The sequence below is a fragment of the Thalassophryne amazonica genome, chromosome 1 (genome assembly GCF_902500255.1).
Source record: "Thalassophryne amazonica chromosome 1, fThaAma1.1, whole genome shotgun sequence".
Taxonomy (NCBI): domain Eukaryota; kingdom Metazoa; phylum Chordata; class Actinopteri; order Batrachoidiformes; family Batrachoididae; genus Thalassophryne; species Thalassophryne amazonica.
This window is the reverse complement of record NC_047103.1, coordinates 130,729,611-130,754,112: the sequence shown is the minus strand read 5'-3', so window position 1 is coordinate 130,754,112 and position 24,502 is coordinate 130,729,611. Positions and strand designations below refer to the sequence as shown.

Below are 24,502 nucleotides of genomic sequence, written 5' to 3'. Positions count from 1 at the left end.
AACAAACAGTGACAGCAACAGTCTATTGTCTAATTAGTGAGCATCCATACCCTAATCCAGAACACGTGACCATCCACACACAGAAACCCAGATCACAGCTAAATATCCGATCACTACTGTGGCTGGTGTGTTGGGCCAAGACAAGAGTACAGAGGGCGGAAGGGCACGGGGGCCAGGAAAGGCAGCCCCTGCAGCCACTGGGCAGCACAGCAAACCAATAGGGGAGCGGCTCGACAGCGGCGGAATGCACCCCCGACAACACCCCACCCACAGGGTCACAGGGAGCCGCCCCAAACCCGAGGGAAGCACACAGGGCGCCGGCATGGGCTCACCAATTGGGGGAGCCCCAGAACCACACACCCTGGCCATGGCCCCTGAGGGCGGGAGCAAAGGAGCCACCGCAACTGAATCCAAAGCACTAGGTAGGGACCACCGAGCCACACGAGGGCGGTGCCCAGCCCCCAGACAAGAGGTGAGGCCCGACCCCGGGGCCAGAAAATCACTCATTTTAACCCTAACCATCACCTTCTCACATTTCGTGACACTATTACAAAGTATTTTCCTGATGCCACCACAAACATGTACTCAATTTCATGAAGGGATCATGAATGAACATATTAAATCAATTTCTGTGATGCCATGACAAACTTGCCGTGACATCAGGTTCTTCTATGGTCTGCCTCCGGTAAATTTCATTACATTATAACTGGTTTTACAGGAATAATCACCACACTATATTTGTCACTGCCGTAACAAGATACTGTATTTTTTTTACCACAGTGAGATGATGGTCTAGTGCTTAAGTGTTGGGCTTCAGACCAGAGGATCCCCAGTTAAAAACCCAGCCAGACTGGAACATCACTAAGGGCCCTTGAGCAAGGTCCTTAATCCCCTAATTGTTCCTGGTATGTAATGAGCACCTTTGATGTGTGAGTGCGTATGGGTGAATGCGAGGCATAATTGTAAAGTGCTTTGAGCTTCTAATGCAGATGGAAAAAGTGCGATATCACTGCAGTCTATTTTACCATTTACCACAGTATATATGAAAGTAATGTAAATTGCATTACTGCATTTAATTGAAAACTGCAAATTAATAACTGTAAAATAATTCCATTCTGTAAATTGAGACACTGTTCTATCTATCCATCCATTGTGTAAGCCTGCTTATTCCAGTTACAGTAGTGTTCAGAATAATAGTAGTGCTATGTGACTAAAAAGATTAATCCAGGTTTTGAGTATATTTCTTATTGTTACATGGGAAACAAGGTACCAGTATGGTGGCCCTGAAGTGCAAAACACAACAGCAAATCGCACAACACAACAGCAAAATGCACAGCACAACAGCAAATCGCACAACACAACAGCAAATCGTACAGCACAACAGCAAAATGCACAACACAATAGGAAAATGCACAGCACAACAGCAAATCACACAACACAATAGGAAAATGCACAGCACAACAGCAAATCACACAACACAACAGCAAAATGCACAACACAATAGGAAAATGCACAGCACAACAGCAAATCACACAACACAATAGCAAAATGCACAACACAACAGCAAAATGCACAGCACAACAGCAAATCACACAACACAACAGCAAAATGCACAACACAATAGGAAAATGCACAGCACAACAGCAAATCACACAACACAACAGCAAATCACACAACACAACAGCAAAATGCACAACACAACAGCAAAATGCACAGCACAACAGCAAATCACACAACACAACAGCAAATCACACAACACAATAGCAAAATGCACAGCACAACAGCAAAATGCACAACACAACAGCAAATCACACAACACAACAGCAAAATGCACAACACAACAGCAAAATGCACAGCACAACAGCAAATCACACAACACAACAGCAAAATGCACAACAGCAAAATGCACAGCATAACAGCAAATCACACAACACAACAGCAAATCACACAACACAATAGCAAAATGCACAGTACAACAGCAAATCACACAACACAACAGCAAATCACACAACAGCAAAATGCACAACACAACAGCAAAATGCACAGCACAACAGCAAATCACACAACACAACAGCAAATCACACAACACAATAGCAAAATGCACAGTACAACAGCAAATCACACAACACAACAGCAAATCACACAACAGCAAAATGCACAACACAACAGCAAAAGAGAAACGACAACAACATTAACCAAAACGGAAAAGGTAGGTACCTTCGGGCAACACGAGTCGTCGCTGATTGGACGGACTACCGTCCTGTCCTGTGAACCGGAAAACCATATACTCAGGCGCCAGAACAAACGCTGCGATGTATTGCCAAAACTGTGGAAAAGAGTTCGAGGAAAAACCAAACTTCTGCAGTGATTGTGGGACACGGCTAAAAGAAGACGGTGACGACACTCACGCACGACCTTCAAGTAAGTTAACGGATGTAACGTTGATGTAATGTTTATGTTAGGATGGTGTAATCACGTGACTAGCGGTGTACCGCACGGCGGCCATTACTAAGGGTGGACAGAGCACCTTGAGCCAGTTAAGGCATCTGTTAAACAGAAGCGAAATGAAGGTAAAAAAAAAAGCAGCCAGTGCTTCACCATCAACTGCACCTACTAAAAAAACAAATTCCCCAATACTAAAATGAACTGTACAAGAGCCTTAATGTAATTATGTAAAACAAATGTCTATTTTAAAGTCGTTATGTCGCAATTTAATATCAATATACTGAGACTATAACTCAACACCATAAGTTCTTTTCAAGCTGCGTTCACATGCATACAAATACAGAAACAAAAATGTTTAAATATATTTATGTCTATTTACTTGCAGTTGTTATTTAATATGATATGTACATGGTGGTCACAGGTGGCTTTTAAATTTTAACAGTTTGGTTGGAGGGGATGGAGGAGGTACTTTTTCCCCTGACTGAGGGTCAAGTCATAAATTCTGAATGGCTTTATATCTACTTGGAATAAAATGTTAGTAAAAATCATATATATGTTGTTGTCATTAAAAGACTAGCAATAATATTACAGTGGAAAAAGCAGCAAGTAAATGAGCACAATGGCAATGCATACTTCAGATTTATATTTTAATACATAAGGATTTTTTATCCAGGCATGTATGGGTTCATTAGAGCTTTGAATCAGCTTGAATACATCTTACAAGGCCTCATTTATAAAAATACATCGAGAATTATGATGACAGGAAAAAAACATCACAGTAAATGAACAGAATGCCATATTTGTTTCCCCCACATTTCCACACTTTACATTAAACATTTTTTCTGCCCAGGCATGTATGGATTCATTAGAAAGAGCAATTAAAGGGCTTTAAAACAAGCATACTTTTATTAAAATCTGTTAACAAATAGCGCCAATAGAGCGAGAAAAGCACCACAGTTTGTCATAATTTCCCAAATTTCTGCATTTTACATAAAAGTTTTTTTTTTCACCCACACATGCATAGGTTCACTGGAAAGAGCTTTCAAGGGGCTTTAAAACAAGCCTATATTTATTACAATCCCTTAACAAATAGCGACGCTAGTGCAAAAAAAGCGGTCAGTTTATTATTGATGATCTGCACATCTCCACCCTTAGTAATGGCACCTTCCTGTCCTGAGCGGCGCTAATAGACTGAGGCGCGCACGTCCATTCCAGGTTTATATTTCCATGGGTGTAATGTTGGCTTGTCAGATCAAGTTAGCTAACTTACATCTGTTCATCCAAACTTACTCGGCCATTCCTCTGTGGAGGCTACTATATATTCTTCTAATATTCATCTCCTGGCCCTAAACAATGTGTTTTTGTTTCTTCAGCTGTAAGACAGACCTGCCTGTGTCAGGGTGAGGTTGTTCTAAGACACTGTAGATTAGGATGATGTCATGAATGATGTGATAATGTGCAGTTAAAAAAATGACACACTGTTCTTGTTTATCTTAAGACTGCCTTTGCTCTTGAAGGTATAAATATTGTTAATTTCTCTTGTGGGGGGCACATGCATGTACAGTAGATCCAACCATGGGTTGCATTTACATCTACCCGTATATGTTCTTTTCTGTGCACACTGAAAATAAATCTAACTCACTTTTGATAAAAGACATTGTCTACTTATTCTTTATTCTTAAGGAGTATCTAAAATTTCTATAACAATCATGGGTGCAATTTGGTGGGGGATAGGGGGAACATGTCCCCCCCACCTTTTCAACCAGGGGGGACAGAATATGGTATGCCCTCCCCACCTTCTGACATATATGTGTGTACTTGAAACATGCTATGTCAGTCTTATGTGCAAACTATGTCAGAATAGTATCTTTGTTTCTGCAAGTTTTTTATTTTTAGCAGCATTGACTTGTTTACAACACCTGTTTCTTGTTTGTCACATTCAGAATTTTCTGGGACTGCATTTTCCCAGATTTGAAACCAAAAATAGTTGCCTCTAAGGACTAGTGTCTACACATAAGTATCAATGCTAATTGACTAAATTCTGAAAGTTAGAAAAGGAAATCAGAAAAGCTATCTGGGACCTCAGAAAGCCCATCTGCAATTACTGCTTGATCTCCAAAATCAGTCTATGCAAGCAAAATTATGTTCAGTATGAGTGTTGTCATTAGTCACTTTGAAAATTAAATTCATGATAAGTAATTTATCCTAAAGTTATTATCTGTTGTTTTTTTCAAATTTATGCAAAAACAAATCTTGAGAAAAAAAATACAGTACGCGATAGTTAATAATTATTAAGAGCCTGTTCTTTCATATTTATGAATACATTTTACCACATTGCAGTTGTTGTTTTTTTTAATGAAAACTCAACCTATCAATCTTTTTGAGTTCTACACATGTGGTGATACCTTATTTATACCAGAATGTTAATAAAATCAATGCTGGCTATTCTCAGAATAAAGTATTTATATCCACAATTTCAAATTGCATAAGTCAAATGGTGTCCACTTTATGGTCTTCTCAAAACATTAAAATTACTGTTCTGAGACCTCAGCATGCATCTGAGCTTATCTAGAAACTGTTGGCTTCTGGGGGCCTAAAGCGGCCCCCAAACCCCCGGCCTATGGCCTTCGGCCCTGCGGGCCTTGCACTTTGTCCCCCCAATTTCTAGTTCTAAATTGCGCCCTTGATAACAATACATACACAGAAAAATGTATTAATTATTACGTTTACATATTGGTTGACTTGTTAAAGGAACGGTCTGTGAGTGCATGTAAATTAAAGACGTGATAAGGGGCACGTGTAATCATCTACGAGTGAGGGCGCAACATGTGTTTCTTGAATGCTACTGTTGGAGTGGCAGATGTTACCAGTATCTTTTGGTGGTCAGTAACATTAGACTGCATGTTATAGGCAGTGAAACTGAAGACAGGTATCTTCAGGCTTTAGTTTTATAATTTTGCAGTTGTTTTTAAATTTGTTTACTTTCTTGCCTCAGTTTGTGCCCCCAAAACTGCACCCCTATTTTGTAAAAGATAGTCTGTTGTCTTAATTTGATTCTTGTATGCTGAAAAACATTAGGCTGCTGCTGTATTTATGTATAAGTGTTGTCAGATCCCGCTTCATATGTATAAGACCAGCTCTCCGTCTCTGGGGTCCGACCTTCGTGTCTCCGCGGGTATTACCCGGCGGGGCTGCACAAAGGCTGTTTAAGCTGGTGGCGAGGAGATTCGTCTAGCCGCTCACTGCCTCCATCCGGACGTCCACCCCGCTGACGCTGATCTCGCACCCCGGTCGAATAGCCTCCTTCTGGAACCAGGATACGAGCCGGCCACGCCCGTTAACGGCAGCTCTCCTCTTATGGATCAGGGCTCTTGGAATGTTGCTAGATTTTAATTTTAGTGACTCGTACAGCGAGTCCCCAGGATGCGTTAATTTCGTTAAAAAAAACAGACTAACCTTTTAGAGCACTTTTTGATGTTATACACCCAAAAAACTTTAACTTTTACACCTTAAGAAGAATCAATAAATCCAATGTCCGAGCCTTAACACTTTAACTGCATGCTTGGAAATTTATTGCAGGTTTTGCAAGTGCAGACAACATAATCAAAATCGGTTATATGATAATAATTTCACAACAGTAATTCAAATATAATCAGAATAATAATTGGCAGAGATTTTTGTTTTTGATTCAATAATGCTATCTGATCTTACTCTGACTGGACTGGATTAACTTCTCAACAAATTTTCTAGGAGTGAGGGAAGGAGGTTTTTTGATGTTAAAATCCCCAGTTCGATGAACTTGGTCTCCTCTTCATCAGCTTTTAGTTGTTAGCTGACCACGATCCTTGTGATGTTGTAATCCTTCAGGAAATAATCCACATAAGAGTTTATATCCTTCAGGAAATAATTCCACATAAGAGTTTATTCCTTCTTCAATCAACCAAAAGTTGATCTAATCCATTCTGGAAAGATGTGATGCTCCATGAGAGAGAAAACGTTGAAACTTCCCCACTCAGACTTAAGGCCAGTGATTATTCTCCAATGCTCTGCTACTCCATGACTGGACGGCCTGAGTGGGAGTTGAAAACTCTCTCAAATAATCTCTTATGTCTCCAATCCTCTCGCTCCTCGATTCCAATTGCAGCTCACAAGATGGTCAAGTCTTGTGATCTCCTCGTAGCAGCGGAGACGTGACAACAGCACCTCTCCCTGGAAGAATAACCCCGTTTCCTGTTGTTGTCAAGCTTTTATATGAAACTCGTTGATGTTGAGTTGATCTTGGTTACCATGGGGATGATGATGAGTCTAAACCTCCTCCCTTGCCCCCTTCTTTTACTAGAAGCCATCTGGAGAACATTTCCTGACTGACGGTAACTGATGTCCCGATTGTCAGTAAATCTATTGCTCAAGTTTCCTGTTTTTCTGTTTAACACATCTTTTCCGAGAACTTATACTTTCTAAATCATGTCACATTGATCACATTTAATCATATTCAATCATTTCATTTCAACTCCTTTTCACATAAAAACATTTCATATGATCATATACAACATTTCCATTCATTATTATTCATTGCATATCTTATTACTTCTTAATGTTCTAAACAGTTGTTTTTCTTATCAGCTCTTCTGGCCTTGCTTGCGACATCATCAACTTCCTTTTTTGTCTCTGCCTCTGCACAAAAACAACTTTTCCTCAGTTCCTCTTTCTAACAGCCAGAAAAACAACTCATATAATCATTCATTTCACTTATTTGTAAAACACATTCTTCTAATCAACTTTTACTTTTTATCACATTAATTATTCATTTAATCATTTTTATGTTAGAATCATTCTCAGATTTTACTTGTAACATATTAATACTTCATTTGATCATACTTTGTCATTTTAAAATCATCTTAGACATATTCCATCGTCTTCACCACTGAGTTCATCCCGTGGGCCTCTCCATCTGCAATGGAAAAGTCCAGTATGACCTCACGTACTCCAGGAAAGTACCAAACACTGTTCAGTTTATTCCAACAACATGTGTATTAATCCAATGGCACGTATTATATTCCAAGATGAAAACAAGCTGAAAGCAAGCTTAAAGTCATCTTTCTTGACAGTGTGTTATGTCTGCATATATATAATGTAGCATGTTTTTCCTTTGCTTCCCTGTAGAATCACAGACTATTCAAACCCCTACTCTAGGGACTTTTCTGGAGTACAGAAAGAGACTGACAGAGGAGAGGCAAAAATATTCTTTTGGAAAAATGGAGGCCAAAAAAAAAAACTAAGTAAAGTCCAGGTAAGTTGGTTACAGCTCAGGGTGAGAATGAACAACTGTTAACTATCTGTTGACATTCTTCCATCATCACAGTCCTCTAAAAGTAAGCCTGATGGTAGGGTCAGTTTTATGGTGACCATTATATTTTTGCCTGTACTAATGGGCTTCTGTGCCACGATCATATTACTTGGATAATAATGACACTGGCCTGTTTTCACTTTTGTATATATTTACTAGTTTGTGATCAGGATGAATATGTAACTGTGACATGCAAATATTCATTGAGTTACAAAGTATCTGTACTGAAAAATACCCTTCAATTTTGCTGTTTACTGGATTTAGGGCATGCATGACTAGCACTAAAGGTTAGGTTTGGCAGTGTGCTCAGTCGCAGCAGCTCAGGACTAAATCTCCATTCTAATCTCATAATTTTGTCATACAATTCATTGTATAATGACAATAAAGGCTAATTAAAAGATAAAGTTATGGGTCACTCTTCTTTGAATGTTAGTTTTGAGTTAATAATTGTCCATTTTGTACAAGTGTGACACATAGTGTCACATGTTACACACGTGTAGCATAGCATTAATGATAATTTTAAGTAAACATTGATCTTTAAACATTACCCACCCCACAGTTTATTTATTTATTTTGGCAGATAAATGTTGGTTTGATGAGTGGTGTCAAGCCACAACGCCGGAGAACTCTTTACCTTTCTACACATCCTGACATCACTGCCCCTGATCTGCTTAATCAGGCAGTGAAAAAAATGAGGGACTTCAACAAAGACCTGGATGAAGGACCTTTCCTCCTTCTTTATCCAGATGGCTCTGAAGTTATTAATATACCTGGGACACAAAAACCATTTACTCTAAAAATATACAAGGCAGAAATTGGCAGGCAATATCAGCGGATCACCATTTTTATCTGCTCAAAAAAAGATTTTGAGGAAGGTAAGCTGTGTTGTTTTAACCTAGATGTGTCTAGTGCAAAGATGTCTTGACTTGCTGTACAGCTATGTGTTAGTCATTGAGGAATCTGATATTTATTATTTGTTTGTATCCTCATTTAATTTATCAAAAATCTGCATCCTGTTTCATAATGGAGTCTTGAGTTTCTCTAATTTGATCTACCTAGAAACAGAATATTCTTAATTTTCTAATCTGGAACAGTGGAGTAATTTGTAGACTGCAAAAAACGTCAGTCATCACAAACAAACCTTTAGCTTAGACTGGAAGCCTGTGTCTGTTGAATAGCTCCACAAGGATACTGTGCTAAATTCACAAATGAAAATCGAAATATGTATCAGTAATGTAATTATATTTAGCATATAATCGTTACAAAGGGAATGTGAAAAGTGTTTCAGATTCAGTACAGTCATGAGGTGTTGATGAAAAGGTCAAATATATGTGGTATTTGTGTGTAGAGTTGGAATAATTTCTGAAGAGTTGTATAGATGTTGATGAAGAGCTTGCTTTTGCACAAGATGAGATGTTTTATGGCTTTTGTTTGTGTGTGGAATGTTGATACACAAGGCCTTCATTTCACTAACTGATGTAGAAATAGTGAATTTATAGGCAACAATAGCCTATACAATCACCAAAGTAAATATTATTTTATAATTAGCTAGTAACTGTAAGAGGTTTTACTTTCCTTTCTGAAAAAAAAATGCAGACTTTCCCTCATTTTGGGGTCAATAGTCAAGCTTTTTTATTCGAAATAGGCCATTGGATTTTATTTGTTGCTCCCTACTGTGTTTTCAGCATTCATGTTCATATTTTTTTGACCAGCTTGGAGTTATCTTAAGCATTTTCTCCAGGCATTAGCTTCCCTTTTTTAGCAATTATCATTTAGGTGAGCTTCATTTATTTTCATGTTTTACAGTTGGAGAATTGCCAGACACATCTGACTCTGAGATTGAGATAAAAACAACATCAAGACAGTTTGATCTAACTGATACACTGGTAGGTGTAATTTAAAATGTATTTGGATGTTCATTTCAAGTGTGATTAACTTGCCCTCAACCTGTTTGGGTTTTTGACTTCGGTCACCAGTACTAAACAAAAATTTGTCTTTACTACAGCCATTTGAACCTCTTCACAAAAGCAGTCCTGTACACAAAGAGCCTGACAAAGTGTAAGTAGTTGTGTGTGTGTGTCATAGAAAATTTCTATTTTGCTGTTGACATAGCTTTGTAATTTGTGGTTATTGTAGCATTTACTATACATAAATGCATTGCTACTCTAATAAATTTTTGTAATAGCTGTAATATGTTTCTTTGGTTTTGCAATGTCACTAATATATTTTGGAGTACACTATGATTCATGTGTTTATGCCCTCTTAGGAATGGTGCTGGGGGGCTGTCATGCTCTACTGAGGTACAACAGGTAATGGAGTATTATAATAGTTACATAGAGTCTTCATTGTCCTGTGACTTTAGGTATGAAACAAAAGAAGCTAAATGTTCACATAGACACGATTAATGTAAACATTATATGGTCTAATAAGATAAGAATTACTTAATTGATCCTCAGAGGGGAAATTGACTTGTCTGGCAGCTCATCTACTATTCAGTGAAGAATTACAGTAGTGTTCAGAATAATAGTAGTGCTATGTGACTAAAAAGATTAATCCAGGTTTTGAGTATATTTCTTATTGTTCCATGGGAACCAAGGTACCAGTAGATTCAGTAGATTCTCACAAATCCAACAAGACCAAGCATTCATGATATGCACACTCTTAAGGCTATGAAATTGGGCTATTAGTAAAAAAAAAAAGTAGAAAAAGGGGTGTTCACAATAACTGTAGTGTGGCATTCAGTCAGTGAGTTTGTCAATTTTGTGGAACAAACAGGTGTGAATCAGGTGTCCCCTATGTAAGGATGAAGCCAGCACCTGTTGAACATGCTTTTCTCTTTGAAAGCCTGAGGAAAATGGGACGTTCAAGACACTGTTCAGAAGAACAGCGTAGTTTGATTATAAAGATAATTGGAGAGGGGAAAACTTATACACAGGTGCAAAAAATTATAGGCTGTTCATCTACAATGATCGCCAATGCTTTAAAATGGACCAAAAAAAACAGAGACGCATGAAACAAAACGGAAAATAACCATCAAAATGGATAGAAGAATAACCAGAATGGCAAAGGCTCACCCATTGATCAGCTCCAGGATGATCAAAGACAGTCTGGAGTTACCTGTAAGTGCTGTGACAGTTAGAAGACACCTGTGTGAAGCTAATTTATTTGCAAGAATCCCCCGCAAAGTCCCTCTGTTAAATAAAAGAAGTGCAGAAGAGGTTACAATTTGCCAAAGAACACATCAGCTGGCCTAAAGAGAAATGGAGGAATATTTTGTGGACTGATGAGAGTAAAAATTTTTTGGGGGGTCCAAGGGCCGCAAACAGTTTGCGAGACAACCCCCAAACTCTGAATTCAAGCCACAGTTCACAGTGAAGACAGTGAAGCATGGTGGTGCAAGCATCATGATATGGGCATGTTTCTCCTACTATGGTGTTGGGCATATATATCGCATACCAGGTATCATGGATCAGTTTGGATATGTCAAAATACTTGAAGAGGTCATGTTGCCTTATGCTGAAGAGGACATGCCCTTGAAATGGGTGTTTCAACAAGACAATGACCCCAAACCAACAAAATTAATGCCTCACAGATGTGAAGAAATCATGAAAAACTGTGGTTATACAACTAAATACTAGTTTAGTGATTCACAGGATTGCTAAAAAAGCAGTTTGAACATAATAGTTTTGAGTTTGTAGCGTCAACAGCAGATGCTACTATTATTGTGAACACCCCCTTTTCTACTTTTTTTTACTAAGAGCCCAATTTCATAGCCTTAAGAGTGTGCATATCATGAATGCTTGGTCTTGTTGGATTTGTGAGAATCTACTGAATCTACTGGTACCTTGTTTCCCATGTAACAATAAGAAATATACTCAAAACCTGGATTAATCTTTTTAGTCACATAGCATTACTATTATTCTGAACACTACTATATAAAGTGATGGCTGTGGGTAAAAAAGCTCCATCCTGCAGTGAAGAGAGAGGATCCGCCATTCACCATCTGTCTTTAAAGCTATGATTATATTAATAACATTAGTCCAAAGTCTATTGAAGTAAGCTCATAATCTTAGTATTGTTTATTTCATAATATAAAGCCACTTCAGATGGACTGTTAACTGTAACCCTTTTGTGAATGTGCTCAACTTTACAACAATAAAAGTAAACAGGGAAATGTGCAAGTGTGTCCACTGAGTCATCTTCTTGCATTTGGAAGCTATTCTTCATTATGTCACATCCTTAATGAGATAGTTGAGTATTTTGGCAAATTTGCTTATTGCATTAATCCCTATCATCATGTAAGCACGTACATTCCCTTTAATTATCAGTGCCTGTTGTTTTGAGAGCTGTAAGGCAGAGATGCGCGATGCTTTGTGAACACAAGTTGCCTATAAAAGCATTTTGGAATTGTAGGATTGTGTATTTGATTCGTTTTGAGGACGGAGTTACTTGTACCGTCCACCTCCATTGTGTTCACTGAGCAGCTTGAATCTCATCTCTCAGCCATGAGGCATGATGATGCCTCACGGTTCTCAAAACAACGGGCAATCGGAATATACGTACTCATATGATTATAGGGGTTATTACAATAGGCAGATTTGCCAAAATACTCAACTATCCCTTTTAAGTAATCCACTTAGTTGGTTACCTAATTATGCTGTCATTTGATTGAAAATTTAGCCTATTTATACATTTCTTAATTTTCAGACTATACACTTGGATGAGGACCACACTTATCCAGGTACCTCTGGATGTTATGATGTCAAGAGCTCCTGTTACAGGTGTGTTTTGCCTTATTATATAGTGGACAAAATATCACGCAACATTATTGAAGAGTAAACACATTTCTCTCCTGACAAAGATTAGATGTTCAGTTTAAGCTGGAACATTGGGCATTTATATTTGTATTGTGTGCACATGTTGTCTTCATTTTGCAGAAACTACACCGACCTGTTTTCACCTATTGTCATTGACGATGACGATGATGAGGATGAAGTTGTCATTCCTGAGGAAAGAAATGACACGCCCTCAGAAGAATCTGAGTGAGTCATATAGAGATAAGTAAAAAATTAACCAGGTCTCTATTCTGTCCAAAATTAAATTATACAAAAGTGAGAAGTCACCAAAATGAACACCAATCTGACTTTGTCTGCCTGTAACTGCTTGGGACAGGTCCAGTTGTTGAGCTATATGTTTGAAGAGAGTCCATTGGAATTAAGTTAATAAGGAAATGTTGCTCATTGTCTTAGAGACTGAGTCATCAGTGCCTCTCATGTCAATGAGTGTCGGGATATGGTTTATGAATATGGAATGAAAGATTATTGTTCTCTTGTTGTTTAGTAAAGTAGCTACCATACTACACTTTGAGTATATTTTTAAAGTCTAAAGTATTTTTTTCACTTTTTCTAGACTCACAAGTCTACAGGCATCTGAAATCATTGCAAATTTGGCACTTGCAATTGACCACAAGAAAGTCAGCAGGTTTAACATATCAAGATCTGACGTATGGGATGGAGCTGTGAGAGGATTTCGGCGCAGCTCATACTCCGAAAACAGCGACATCCTTGTTAAGTTTACTGATGATGCTGGGTCCTTTGAAGAAGGGTTGGACACAGGTGGACCGAGGCGAGAATTCCTCACGCTTCTGATGAACCGCCTGAGAAATCGCCCCATCTTTGATGGACCTCCAGAAAGGCGATACCTTGTGTACAATTCCACAGTTGTTTTTTTGTTTGTTTGTTTGTTTTTCTTAAGTCATTTTAAACATTTTCAGTATATGTATATATACACACTTTTCACTGATGGTATTTATTTTAATAATTCTGTGCTCTCTGTAACAGCTGTCAGGGAAGATGAATACTTTCTTGCAGGCAAAATGATTGCAGTGTCTATAGTACACGGGGGACCAGCACCACATTTCCTCTCAAAGGACCTCGTCCAACACATAATAGGGAAGCCAAGTTTCAGCGCCACTTTGGAAGATATAACCGATGAGGATATAGGGAAAGCTCTACGTCAGGTAGAAAATAATCTTGATTCAAGGAATGAATTAACTAAGAGGAGACCTGAAAATTACTTCAGTAATTTAGAGTAAGACAACACTGAAAAGATAAGTTTTATTTAAAGGGACAGATTTCAGTGAGAAGTACTGTGGGGAAAATAAGTATTTGACCTCCTGTCAGTTTTGCTTTTTCCACCTACAAAGAATGGAGAGGTCTGTAATTTTTATCATAGGTTCACTTCAACTGTGACAGACAGAATCTAAAAAAAATCCAGAAAATCACATGTATGATTTTTAAATAAGTAATTTGCATTTTATTGCATAAAATAAGTATTTGACCCCCTAGAAAAACAGAGCTTAACAATTGGTACAGAAACATTTGTCTGCCATTACAGAGGTCAGACATTTCCTGTAGTTCTTGATTAAGTTTTCACACACTGCAGCAGGGATTTTGGTCCACTCCTCCATACAGATCTTCTCAAAATCTTTCAGGTTTGGAGTTTCAGCTCCCTCCAAAGATTTTCTATTGAGTTCAGGTCTGGAGACTGGCCAGGCCACTCCAGGACCTTGAAATGCTTCTTACGGAGACCCTCCTTAGTTGCCCTGGCTGTGTGTTTGGGGTCATTGTCATGCTGGAAGACCCAGCCATGACCCATCTTCAGTGTTCTTACTGAGGGAAGGAAGTTGTTTGCCAAAATCTCGCAATACATGACCCCATCCATCCTCCCTTCAATATGGTGCAGTTGTCCTGTCCCCTTTGCAGAAGAGCACCCCCAGAGTATGATGTTTCCACCCCCATGCTTCACGGTTGGGATGGTTTTCTTGGGGTTGTTCTCATCCTCTAAACACGGTAAGTGGAGTTGATTCCAAAAAGCTCTATTCTGGTCTCATCTGACCACATGACCTTCTCCCATGCCTCCTCTGGATAATCCAGATGGTCATTTGTGAACTTCAGATGGGCCTGGACATGTGCTGGCTTGAGCAGGGGGACCTTGCTGCCTTGCAGGATTTTAAACCATGACAGCATCATGTGTTACTAATGTAATCTTTCTGACTGTGGTCCCAGCTCTCTTCAGGTCATTGACCAGGTCCTCCTGTGAAGTTCTGAGCTTTCTCAGAATCATCCTTACCCCACAAAGTGAGATCTTGCATGGAATCCCAGATCGAGGGAGATTGACAGTCATCTTGTGTTTCTTCCACTTTCTAATAAATAATCATAACAGTTGTTGTCTTCTACCAAGCTGCTTGCCTGTTGTCCTGTAGTCCATTCCAGCCTTGTGCAGGTCTACAGTTTTGTCCCTGGTGTCCTTAGACAGCTCTTTGGTCTTGGCTATGGTGGACAGGTTGGAGTGTGATTGATTGAGTGTGTGAACAGGTGTCTTTTATACAGGTAACAAGTTCAAACAGGTGCAATTAATACAGGTAAAGAGTGCAGAATAAGACGGCTTCTTAAAGAAAAATTAACAGGTCTGTGTGAGCCAGAATTCTTGCTGGTTGGTAGGTGTTCAAATACTTAATATAAAGTAATAATAATAAAATGCAAATTAATTATTTACAAATCATACAATGTGATTTCCTGGATTTTTTTTTTTTTTTTTTTTTTTTTTTAGATTCTGTCTCACAGTTGAAGTGTACCTACATTCATCTCCATTCTGTGTAGGTGGGAAACTCTGCAAAACTGACAGGGGGTCAAATACTTATTTTCCCCACTGTAAAAGTAATTTTATCCTTTTTCAGTTAATCCTAGATTTGTATTACTGAAGAAGAATACGGTAGTGAAGCATGGGTATTTTTGTGTTGGTTTTACAATAAATGTCTTTTAAATAGGTCCAGGAAGCAGCATCGGATGAGTCTTTGCAAAATCTAATTTTGCAAAACAGCACAATGTTCCAAACAGCAGGATGCTTCCAACGTGTCAAAGCTTGTGAGAAGCACACACTCGTGGAGGAGTACCTCAAATGGTACATTATAGACCGCAACCACATTGCCATTCAATGGTAATATAATTTTTAAAGCTTTAAAATTAAGTCCAAATCATGACGATCTCTCAATTTTTGACATCACAATTACTTTCTTTGCACTATGAAATATTATCTGTATGTTTGTATATAAACAATCTACTTTACTTATAGGCATGAGATTATACAATCAGAATTTATGTCAAAATACATTAAATTAACTAGAAGCACTCAGAGAGTGCAAACCTCCACCAAGACCATGGGGTCACTGACGCCATAACATCTACATGCCGTGGAATCATTGAACCTAAAAAAGTCTAACAATGATGTTTGCTCAGTAGTAAAAAAAGTTTCCTCTGCTGTGACTGGATAGCATGTATCCTTAGCGCTTGGCATCACAGTTTATTGCAACTTGCACCTTTCCCAGAAGCTACTGTCATCTGAGCACTGATATTGATATTACATGTGCTTATAGACAAAAACAAATAAGAGACTAAATTCAATTTATGATTCAACTAAACTGCAAATATATGAATTTTTTAACATTTATGTAACACTTCTCTAAACAAGGCCATAGTGTTATGTGTCGGACGCAGCTCGGAGAACCGACCAGCGTTTGAAGGACCCAGTATGAAATAAGCAGAGCACGGTACAAAGGCTAACTGAATTTAATACATAACAGTGAAAATATAATAACAGAAAGGTGCGGCCTGGCGTGGTGCGCTCCCAGCAGCGCTAACGGTCCGGAGCCAGAAGCTGTTTCGGACCAAGGACCCCGCCGACACCCCCCAGGTGGCCGCAACAACCGAGTCTGTGAAAGAAGGAACCATTATGTGAGTCCACACTCTACACACAGAACACTTAAAGGTGTACAAACAGCAAACACTTCCTGGCTTGATTACTGATCAGCTTCCCAACCTGCAGGCATGGAACATCCCGTTCACAAAACTCCACCGCAGTGGAAGCTGATACATGACTAACATACAGCTCAATACAATAAGGTGTGAGGGACACCACATTTACTGACTGTATAAATGTTAGTCACAAAATCCAACGTACCTCAGGAAGTGTGCTGACGAGCGTGAGACCTCACCCCCTCCTCTTTCACAGACCGTGCATCAAACCTGGACATTCTCAGCGTCCGCTGCTGATGAGATGGCTCCCAAGACGACGATCTCACCCGTCTGGTCACAAGGTCGAGTCTCTGGCAAATACACACTGTGCACTCCAGTCTTAAATGCCAACATGCTCCAATCCATCCAGATGCACCTCAGCTGTGAGTCCTGACGAGTCGCAGGTGATCAGGGTGAGGTCCTGACAGCCTCAGCAACACAGCCACTCAGTCCCAAATGCACGCCACCTGGGAGGAAAACAAAAAGACAAACAAACCGGCAGCCAGGCCCCCCCAGCCATATAACAGTACCCCACCCTCACGGGAAGCCTCCCGGCGACCACACACACCTGGCCCAGGAGAAACACCCCCCCTCCAGGGACCATGGCTGGAAACCGCGTCTGCGTTCGTCCTCCAACAGACTGGTTGAACTGGCTGCATCTTTGCCCTTGTTTGACAGTCTCAGCACAGGTGTGGCCAGGAGTTCCTACACCTGTGCGGTCAGCCTTTAACCAAACATGTGTGATTAGTCAGAAAACAAAACAACCAAAACATCCCCCCCGCCCCAGGGGACCGTCCCATCAAACCCCAGGGAAGGGGAGAAAGGAAAAACAACCCAACCCAAGCCCACAAACAAAAACACTAAAACACCCCCCCCCCACCCCCCACCCCCCCCCCAGAGGACCGTTCCATCAAACCCCAGGGAAGGGGAGAAAAGAAAAACAATCCAAATGTAAGCTCACAAACAAATGCCAAAATACCCCCCCCCCCTCCTCCCCCCCAAACGACACGTAGGGACCAACACCCCCAGAGGGCCACCCGCCAGCTCCAGGAGTAATAACCACGGCCGAGGTCCCTCTGGGATCCAACGTCACCCAAGGGGACCACCAGCGCCCCCCAGAGGACCACTCGTCAACCCCAGGAGACGCCTCCCCGCATGACTAATGGACCCAGCCCCGGCCGTCCACGGCTAGATGGACCCAACGCCCGTTCCCCCCCAGAGGACACCACAGTCAAACCCTGAGGGCGGAAACTGGGGGAGGGAAAACAAAAAAAACCCCAACCCCCCCCCCCTCCCCTCCCGGGTGCAGAGGCTACCTGGGAAACGCCCAGCACAACCTAACTGCACCCCTCCAGCAATGCCGACACTACGGCACACCCGGCTGGAGTCAGAGGAGAAGAGAGGGCATAACAAAAAACAAAGAGAAACAAAGGAAAAAAAAAAAAAAAAAAAAAAACAGACCAACACACAGTTGTTTGGGTCCCTGTTCTCTTTGTGTTTTTTTGTTTTTTTTGCAAAGGCTACAGGGTCACACCCCCAGACAAATAGTGGACAACAAAAAAGAAAAGCCCACACAAAAACCAACTCAAAAAACACCCACACAAAATGAACTAACACAAAACAAATCAGTGAGTTATACCGTCAAGCTCAACCAAATGGAACACACCTGTTCCTACTCAAGAGCTTGACGGTAACGTGATTCAGTCACCACAAGGGGGAACCAGAGTGCTAAAAATGAAAAAACCCCTTGGGCGACAGAAAAAAACAAACGAGCTGCTTTTGTGTGCGCAGCTGAGTGCAACACACAACCAAAATGTGCTCAACTAAATAACGCCGGAGCTGATACAACAGACGCAGTAGTTACCTTTATCCGGGGAAACGGGGCTACGACTGTAACACAGGAAGCCCAGCGACCCGTGCTAACAGAGCTCCGCCGTGCGCGTGAACCCATTACAAACGCACTCTTGCAGCTCCCGTTTACACCTCTTATCCGGTCGGAGTGTGACGCGAAGCCGTCGCCAGTCACACTCCACCACGACCCACGGATAAGGCACAACACAGGAACACGGCTGCAAGAGAGCACAAATTAGTATCCAGTAATGGGTTTCAAACACGCACCTTCCGGGCGGAGAGCCCCGCAACTGATCCGGATAACCACTGAACGTCTGCTGCCGCCTTCCCGGCGCGTTACCGTCTCTGCTACCGCTGGGTCCGTGATGTTTGGCCAGAGACTACTGTTATGTGTCGGACGCAGCTCGGAGAACCGACCAGCGTTTGAAGGACCCAGTATGAAATAAGCAGAGCACGGTACAAAGGCTAACTGAATTTAATACATAACAGTGAAAATATAATAACAGAAAGGTGCGGCCTGGCGTGGTGCGCTCCCAGCAGCGCTAACGGTCCGGAGCCAGAAGCTGTTTCGGACCCAAGGACCCCGCCGACACCCCCCAGGTGGCCGCAACAACCGAGTCTGTGAAAGAAGGAACCATTATGTGAGTCCACACTCTACACACAGAACACTTAAAGGTGTACAAACAGCAAACACTTCCTGGCTTGATTACTGATCAGCTTCCCAACCTGCAGGCATGGAACATCCCGTTCACAAAACTCCACCGCAGTGGAAGCTGATACATGACTAACATACAGCTCAATACAATAAGGTGTGAGGGACACCACATTTACTGACTGTATAAATGTTAGTCACAAAATCCAACGTACCTCAGGAAGTGTGCTGACGAGCGTGAGACCTCACCCCCTCCTCTTTCACAGACCGTGCATCAAACCTGGACATTCTCAGCGTCCGCTGCTGATGAGATGGCTCCCAAGACGACGATCTCACCCGTCTGGTCACAAGGTCGAGTCTCTGGCAAATACACACTGTGCACTCCAGTCTTAAATGCCAACATGCTCCAATCCATCCAGATGCTCCTCAGCTGTGAGTCCTGACGAGTCGCAGGTGATCAGGGTGAGGTCCTGACAGCCTCAGCAACACAGCCACTCAGTCCCAAATGCACGCCACCTGGGAGGAAAACAAAAAGACAAACAAACCGGCAGCCAGGCCCCCCCAGCCATATAACACATAGGGTCACTGACCCTAAAGAGATTCCTTCCTTGGCACAGTGATCTATTTCTTTTTGTCTCTCTCTCTAAAATTGTATATAATAATCATTAGATTATTAATATATAAACAAAAATAAATTTAAGAAATGTTACAATTTGAAAACAAATGCACCCGAACGTGATGACAGCTGCAACTGCTTAATGCTAACTTTTAACATTGAAAATGCCATAGACATGCTAACGCGTAAGCATCAGGAGCCGGATCGTGATCCGGATCACCACTAAAATTTAATCACTTGTTCCTCTTGTCATTTCCAACCACTCCACAAAATTTCATCAAAATCCGTTCAAAACTTTTTGAGTTATCCTGCTGACAGACAAACAAACAAACGCGACCGAAAACATAACCTCCTTGGCGAAGGTAATAAGTTGTTAAGAAAGATGGATAACCTTCTGTCAAAGTTTGACTGCTACACTGAGCCTGCCAGGTTGGGACCGTGGTGGACAAGATGGCTAACTGCATTTGCAAAGGCATGATCCTGTCAGATGAGGTGGAAGCTTCTGTGATACAAAGAAGACGGGCTTTGCTTCTAACAACATGCAGGTGCTGATGTACACGATGTATTTGCGACTTTGCCTAATATGAGAGGGCTAACAGAGTATGACACTGCAGTTGTGGCACTGAACGCCTACTTCATACTGCAAGTGAGCACTGCCTTGGCCCGCCAGTCTTTCTACCAGATAACACAGGAACCAAGAGAAATGGTGCAGCAGTTTTAACCACATTACGCCAGGCTGCTAAGGACTGTGCATTCGCTGCAGACACGGAAAATCAAATCAGAGATGTTGTGTTGAGCAGGTGCACGTCGGATTATGTATGGAGAAAGTTGCTGGATGAAGCTGACTTGACTCTGGCCCACACTCTGGAGATAGTGGCGCAACGTGAACGGGTGTAAATGGCAGCGATGAAGGTGAGCGACAACGTCGGTGCAGAAGGAGGAGAGACAGTATACCGTGTTTACAAGAAGGACGAAAAATTCCATATCATCTCATCTTCAACTGCTTTCTCGGGTTCGGGTTGCAGGGTCAACAGCTCCAGCTGGGGACCCCAGACTTCTCTTTCCCATGCCACATTGACCACCTCTGGCTGGGGGATCCTGAGGCATTCCCAGGCCAGTGTGGAGATATAATCTCTATGATGGAAAATTCCATTGGATGAAATTCAAACATCATGGAGATGCGAAAGAGAAAATGGATAAAGTGTGCTTCAGATGTGGACATGGAGATCACTTTGCTAACGATCCTGTCTGGCCAGAAAGAGGACAAGCATGCAGAAAATGCACAGGAAGCATGGGAACCTGAAAATGCACCACCAGAGGTACGCAGCTTCCTAGGGTTAGCTGGCTCCAGTAGTGGTTTCATACCCCAGTTTGCCAGCATATTCGAACCACTGTGCAGACTCACTAAAAAAGACACACCATTCAAGTTTGGGCTGGAGCAGAAACAAGCTTTCCAAGTATGAAAGAAAAAAACTACCTGAGGCTGGCACTCTGGCATATTTTGACATAGATGCTCCCACCAAAGTCATAGCAGATGTGAGACCGGTGGGCTGTTCTGTTCTGGTGCAAGAACAACAAAGGGAAATGGTATCAAAATGCTATGTAAGCAGAAGTCTCACAGACTGTGAATGGAAACAGGTTGGGCCTGCAAGAGACTGCACCCATACATATATGGGAAAAAGTTAGACTTGGTGACAGATCACAAAGCACATTTACAGACCCACATCAAAACCATGTGCCAGAGTTGAACAGTGGGTTCTAACACTCCACTCATATGATTTGAGGGTGAGTCATATTCCAGGAAAAGAAAATGTTGCAGGTCCCCTATCATGGCTGGTGGGATAAAATACCACAGAATAGACTCATGAACATGGGGCAGAGCAATATGTGAAGCTGGTTGCTACAAGTGCCATCCAAAGAGCAATGACTACAAGAGAAGTCAAGGAGGCTTCAGCAGCTGATGATGAACTGAGAGAGGTGAGAAATGCCATACAGACCGGCTGTTTTGACAGGTGCCAGTCATACAGTGGGGTAAAAAAGTATTTAGTCAGTCCCTGATTGTGCAAGTTCTCCTACTTAGATGATAGAGGTCTGTAATTTTCAACATAGGTACACTTCAACTGTGAGAGACAAAATGAGAAAAAAAAAACCCCAGGAAATCACATTGTAGGATTTTGAAAGAATTTATTTGTAAATTATGGTGGAAAATAAGTATTTGGTCACTCACATACAAGCAAGTTTTCTGCCTCTCACAGACCTGTAACTTTAAGAAGCTCTTCTGTCCTCCACCTGTTACCTGTATTAATGGCACCTGTTGGAACTCGTTATCTGTATAAAAGACACCTATCCACAGCCTCAAACAGTCAGACTCCAAACTCAACCATGACCAAGACCAAAGAGTTGTCGAAGTACACCAGGAAGATAATTCTAGACCTGTGTCAGGCTGAGAAGCATGAGTCTACAATAGGCAAGCATGTTGGAGTGAATAAATCAACTGTGGGAGCAATTGTAAGAAAATGGAAGACATACAAGACCACTGATAATCTCCCTTGATCTGGGGCTCCACGCAAGAGCTCATCCCGTGGGGTCAAAATGATCATGAGAACGGTGAACAAAAATCCCAGAACTACATGGAGGGACCTGATAAATGACCTGCAGAGAGCTGGCACCAAAGTAACAAAGGCTACACACTACGCAGTGAGGGACTCAAATCCTGCAGTGCCAGGCATGTCCCCCTGCTTAAGCCAATACATGTCCAGGCCTGTCTGAAGTTTGCCAGAGAGCATATGGATGATCCAGAAGAGGATTGGGAGAATATCATGTGGTCAGATGAAACCAAAATAGAACATTTTGGTAAAAACTCAACTCATCGGGTTTGGAGGAAGAACAATGCTGAGTTGCATCCCAAGAACACCATATCTACTGTGAAGCATGGGGATGGAAACATCATGCTTTGGGGCTGTTTATCTGCAAAGGGGACACAACGACTGATCCATATTAAGGGAAGAATGAACGGGGCCATGTATCGTGAGATTTTAAGCCAAGCCCTCCTTTCATCAGGTAAGCACTGAAGATGTAACATGGCTGGGTCTTCCAGCATGACAATGATCCCAAACACACCGCTCGGGCAACCAAGGAGTGGCTCCGTAAAAAGCATTTCAAGGTCCAGGAGTGGCCAAGCCAGTCTCCAGACGTCAACACCATAGAAAATTTGTGGAGGGAGTTGAAAGTCCGTGTTGCCCAGCGACAGCACCAAAACATCACTGCTCTACAGGAGATCTGCATGGAGGAATGGGCCAAAATACCAGCTCCAGTGTGTGTAAACCTGGTGAAGATTTACAGGAAACATTTGACGTCTGTCATTGCAAACAAAGATTATGTTACAAAGTATTGAGTTGAACTTTTGTTATTGACCAAATGCTTATTTTCCACCATAATTTACAAATAAATTCTTTAAAAACAATGTGATTTCCTGGATTTTTTTTTTCTCATTTTGTCTTGTACCTATGTTGAAAATTGCACACCTCTCTCATCTTTCTAAGTAGGAGAACTTGCACAATCAGGTACTGACTAAATACGTTTTTACCCCACTGTATGCACCAATAGCATATGAGCTGTGTGTTATTGGACAGTTAGTGTTAAGAGGAGCACATATTGTTTTACCACACACACTTAGAGCCAGGGTCCTAGCTTTGACCCCTGAGGGACCTGTGGGCATAGTGGGCACAAAACAACACCCAAGGAGTAAAGCATGGTGGCCAGGAATGAATCGGGCTGCAGAGAGACGTGAAATCGTGCCACAGATGCCAGATAGTCTCATGACCGGATGTGCCAGAGCCACTAGGCCCGACACTGTTACCAGATAGCCTGTGTCAAGATGTTGCCACTGACTTACTGGGCACTCTACCCACTGGACATTCTGTACATTACAGCAGTTACTATGAATATGAGCTATTGCAATCAACAACTACTGACAAGGTAATAAACAGTCTGGAGAACATTTTCAGTCATCATGGTCTCCCAATCACCCTCAGGTCTGATTGTGACCCTCAGTTCATATCTTCACAGTTCCAGACATTCTGTGAGGATAATGGAATACAGCATGTGAAGATGACATCAAAGTGGGCACAAGCCAGTGGTGAAGTGAAGAGACAAAATACTTCACTGATGAAAAGGATATGCATTGCACAATCTGAGGGACTGGACTGGAAAAAAGAACTCCAGAAGTATGTCACAATCTATCGATCTGTTGACCATTCCACAACTGGAAAGAGTCCGGCAGAGCTGCTTTTCAAAAGAAAAATAGGAGGAAAGCTCCCGGACATAATGACATCACAAAGAGATCTAGAGATGAAAGACACAAATGGTGAAAGGAAAGAAAAATCAAAGATATATACTCACAACAAGAACCAAGCAAAACACTCAGATATAACAGTTGATCAGGTTCTACTGAAACAAGAGAAGGTGGACAAATTCTCCACTACATTTAACAAGACACCACATAAGGTAATCAGAACGGATGGTAACAAGGTGGTTGTCAAGTCACCAAGTGGAGCTACGTACTACAAAAATGCCACATTTGTCAAAAAGTACTACAATCAGGACTTTGCTCCACAACCGACCGACAAAACACAAATAACAGGGACTGAAGATAGAGACACGGAAACAAACAGGCTGCAGATGGGAACAGGACTGAGCCTCTCAGCAGGAGAGCCCCCACAAGCAGATTAAACTGCCAC

The 24,502-nt window shown here is 41.5% G+C and overlaps 1 protein-coding gene across 1 annotated transcript; it reads left to right on the top strand.

The window, feature by feature from the left end:
• Positions 1-322: 322 nt before the first annotated feature.
• On the top strand, positions 323-24,494 carry LOC117514687. The gene is made up of 8 exons (XM_034175285.1): positions 323-472; positions 8,373-8,667; positions 9,599-9,678; positions 9,798-9,850; positions 13,211-13,530; positions 13,633-13,811; positions 15,621-15,790; positions 23,798-24,494. The coding sequence occupies exons 1-8, from the start codon at positions 323-325 to the stop codon at positions 24,492-24,494; spliced, it is 1,944 nt and encodes a 647-aa protein (XP_034031176.1).
• The last annotated feature ends 8 nt before the right edge of the window (positions 24,495-24,502 follow it).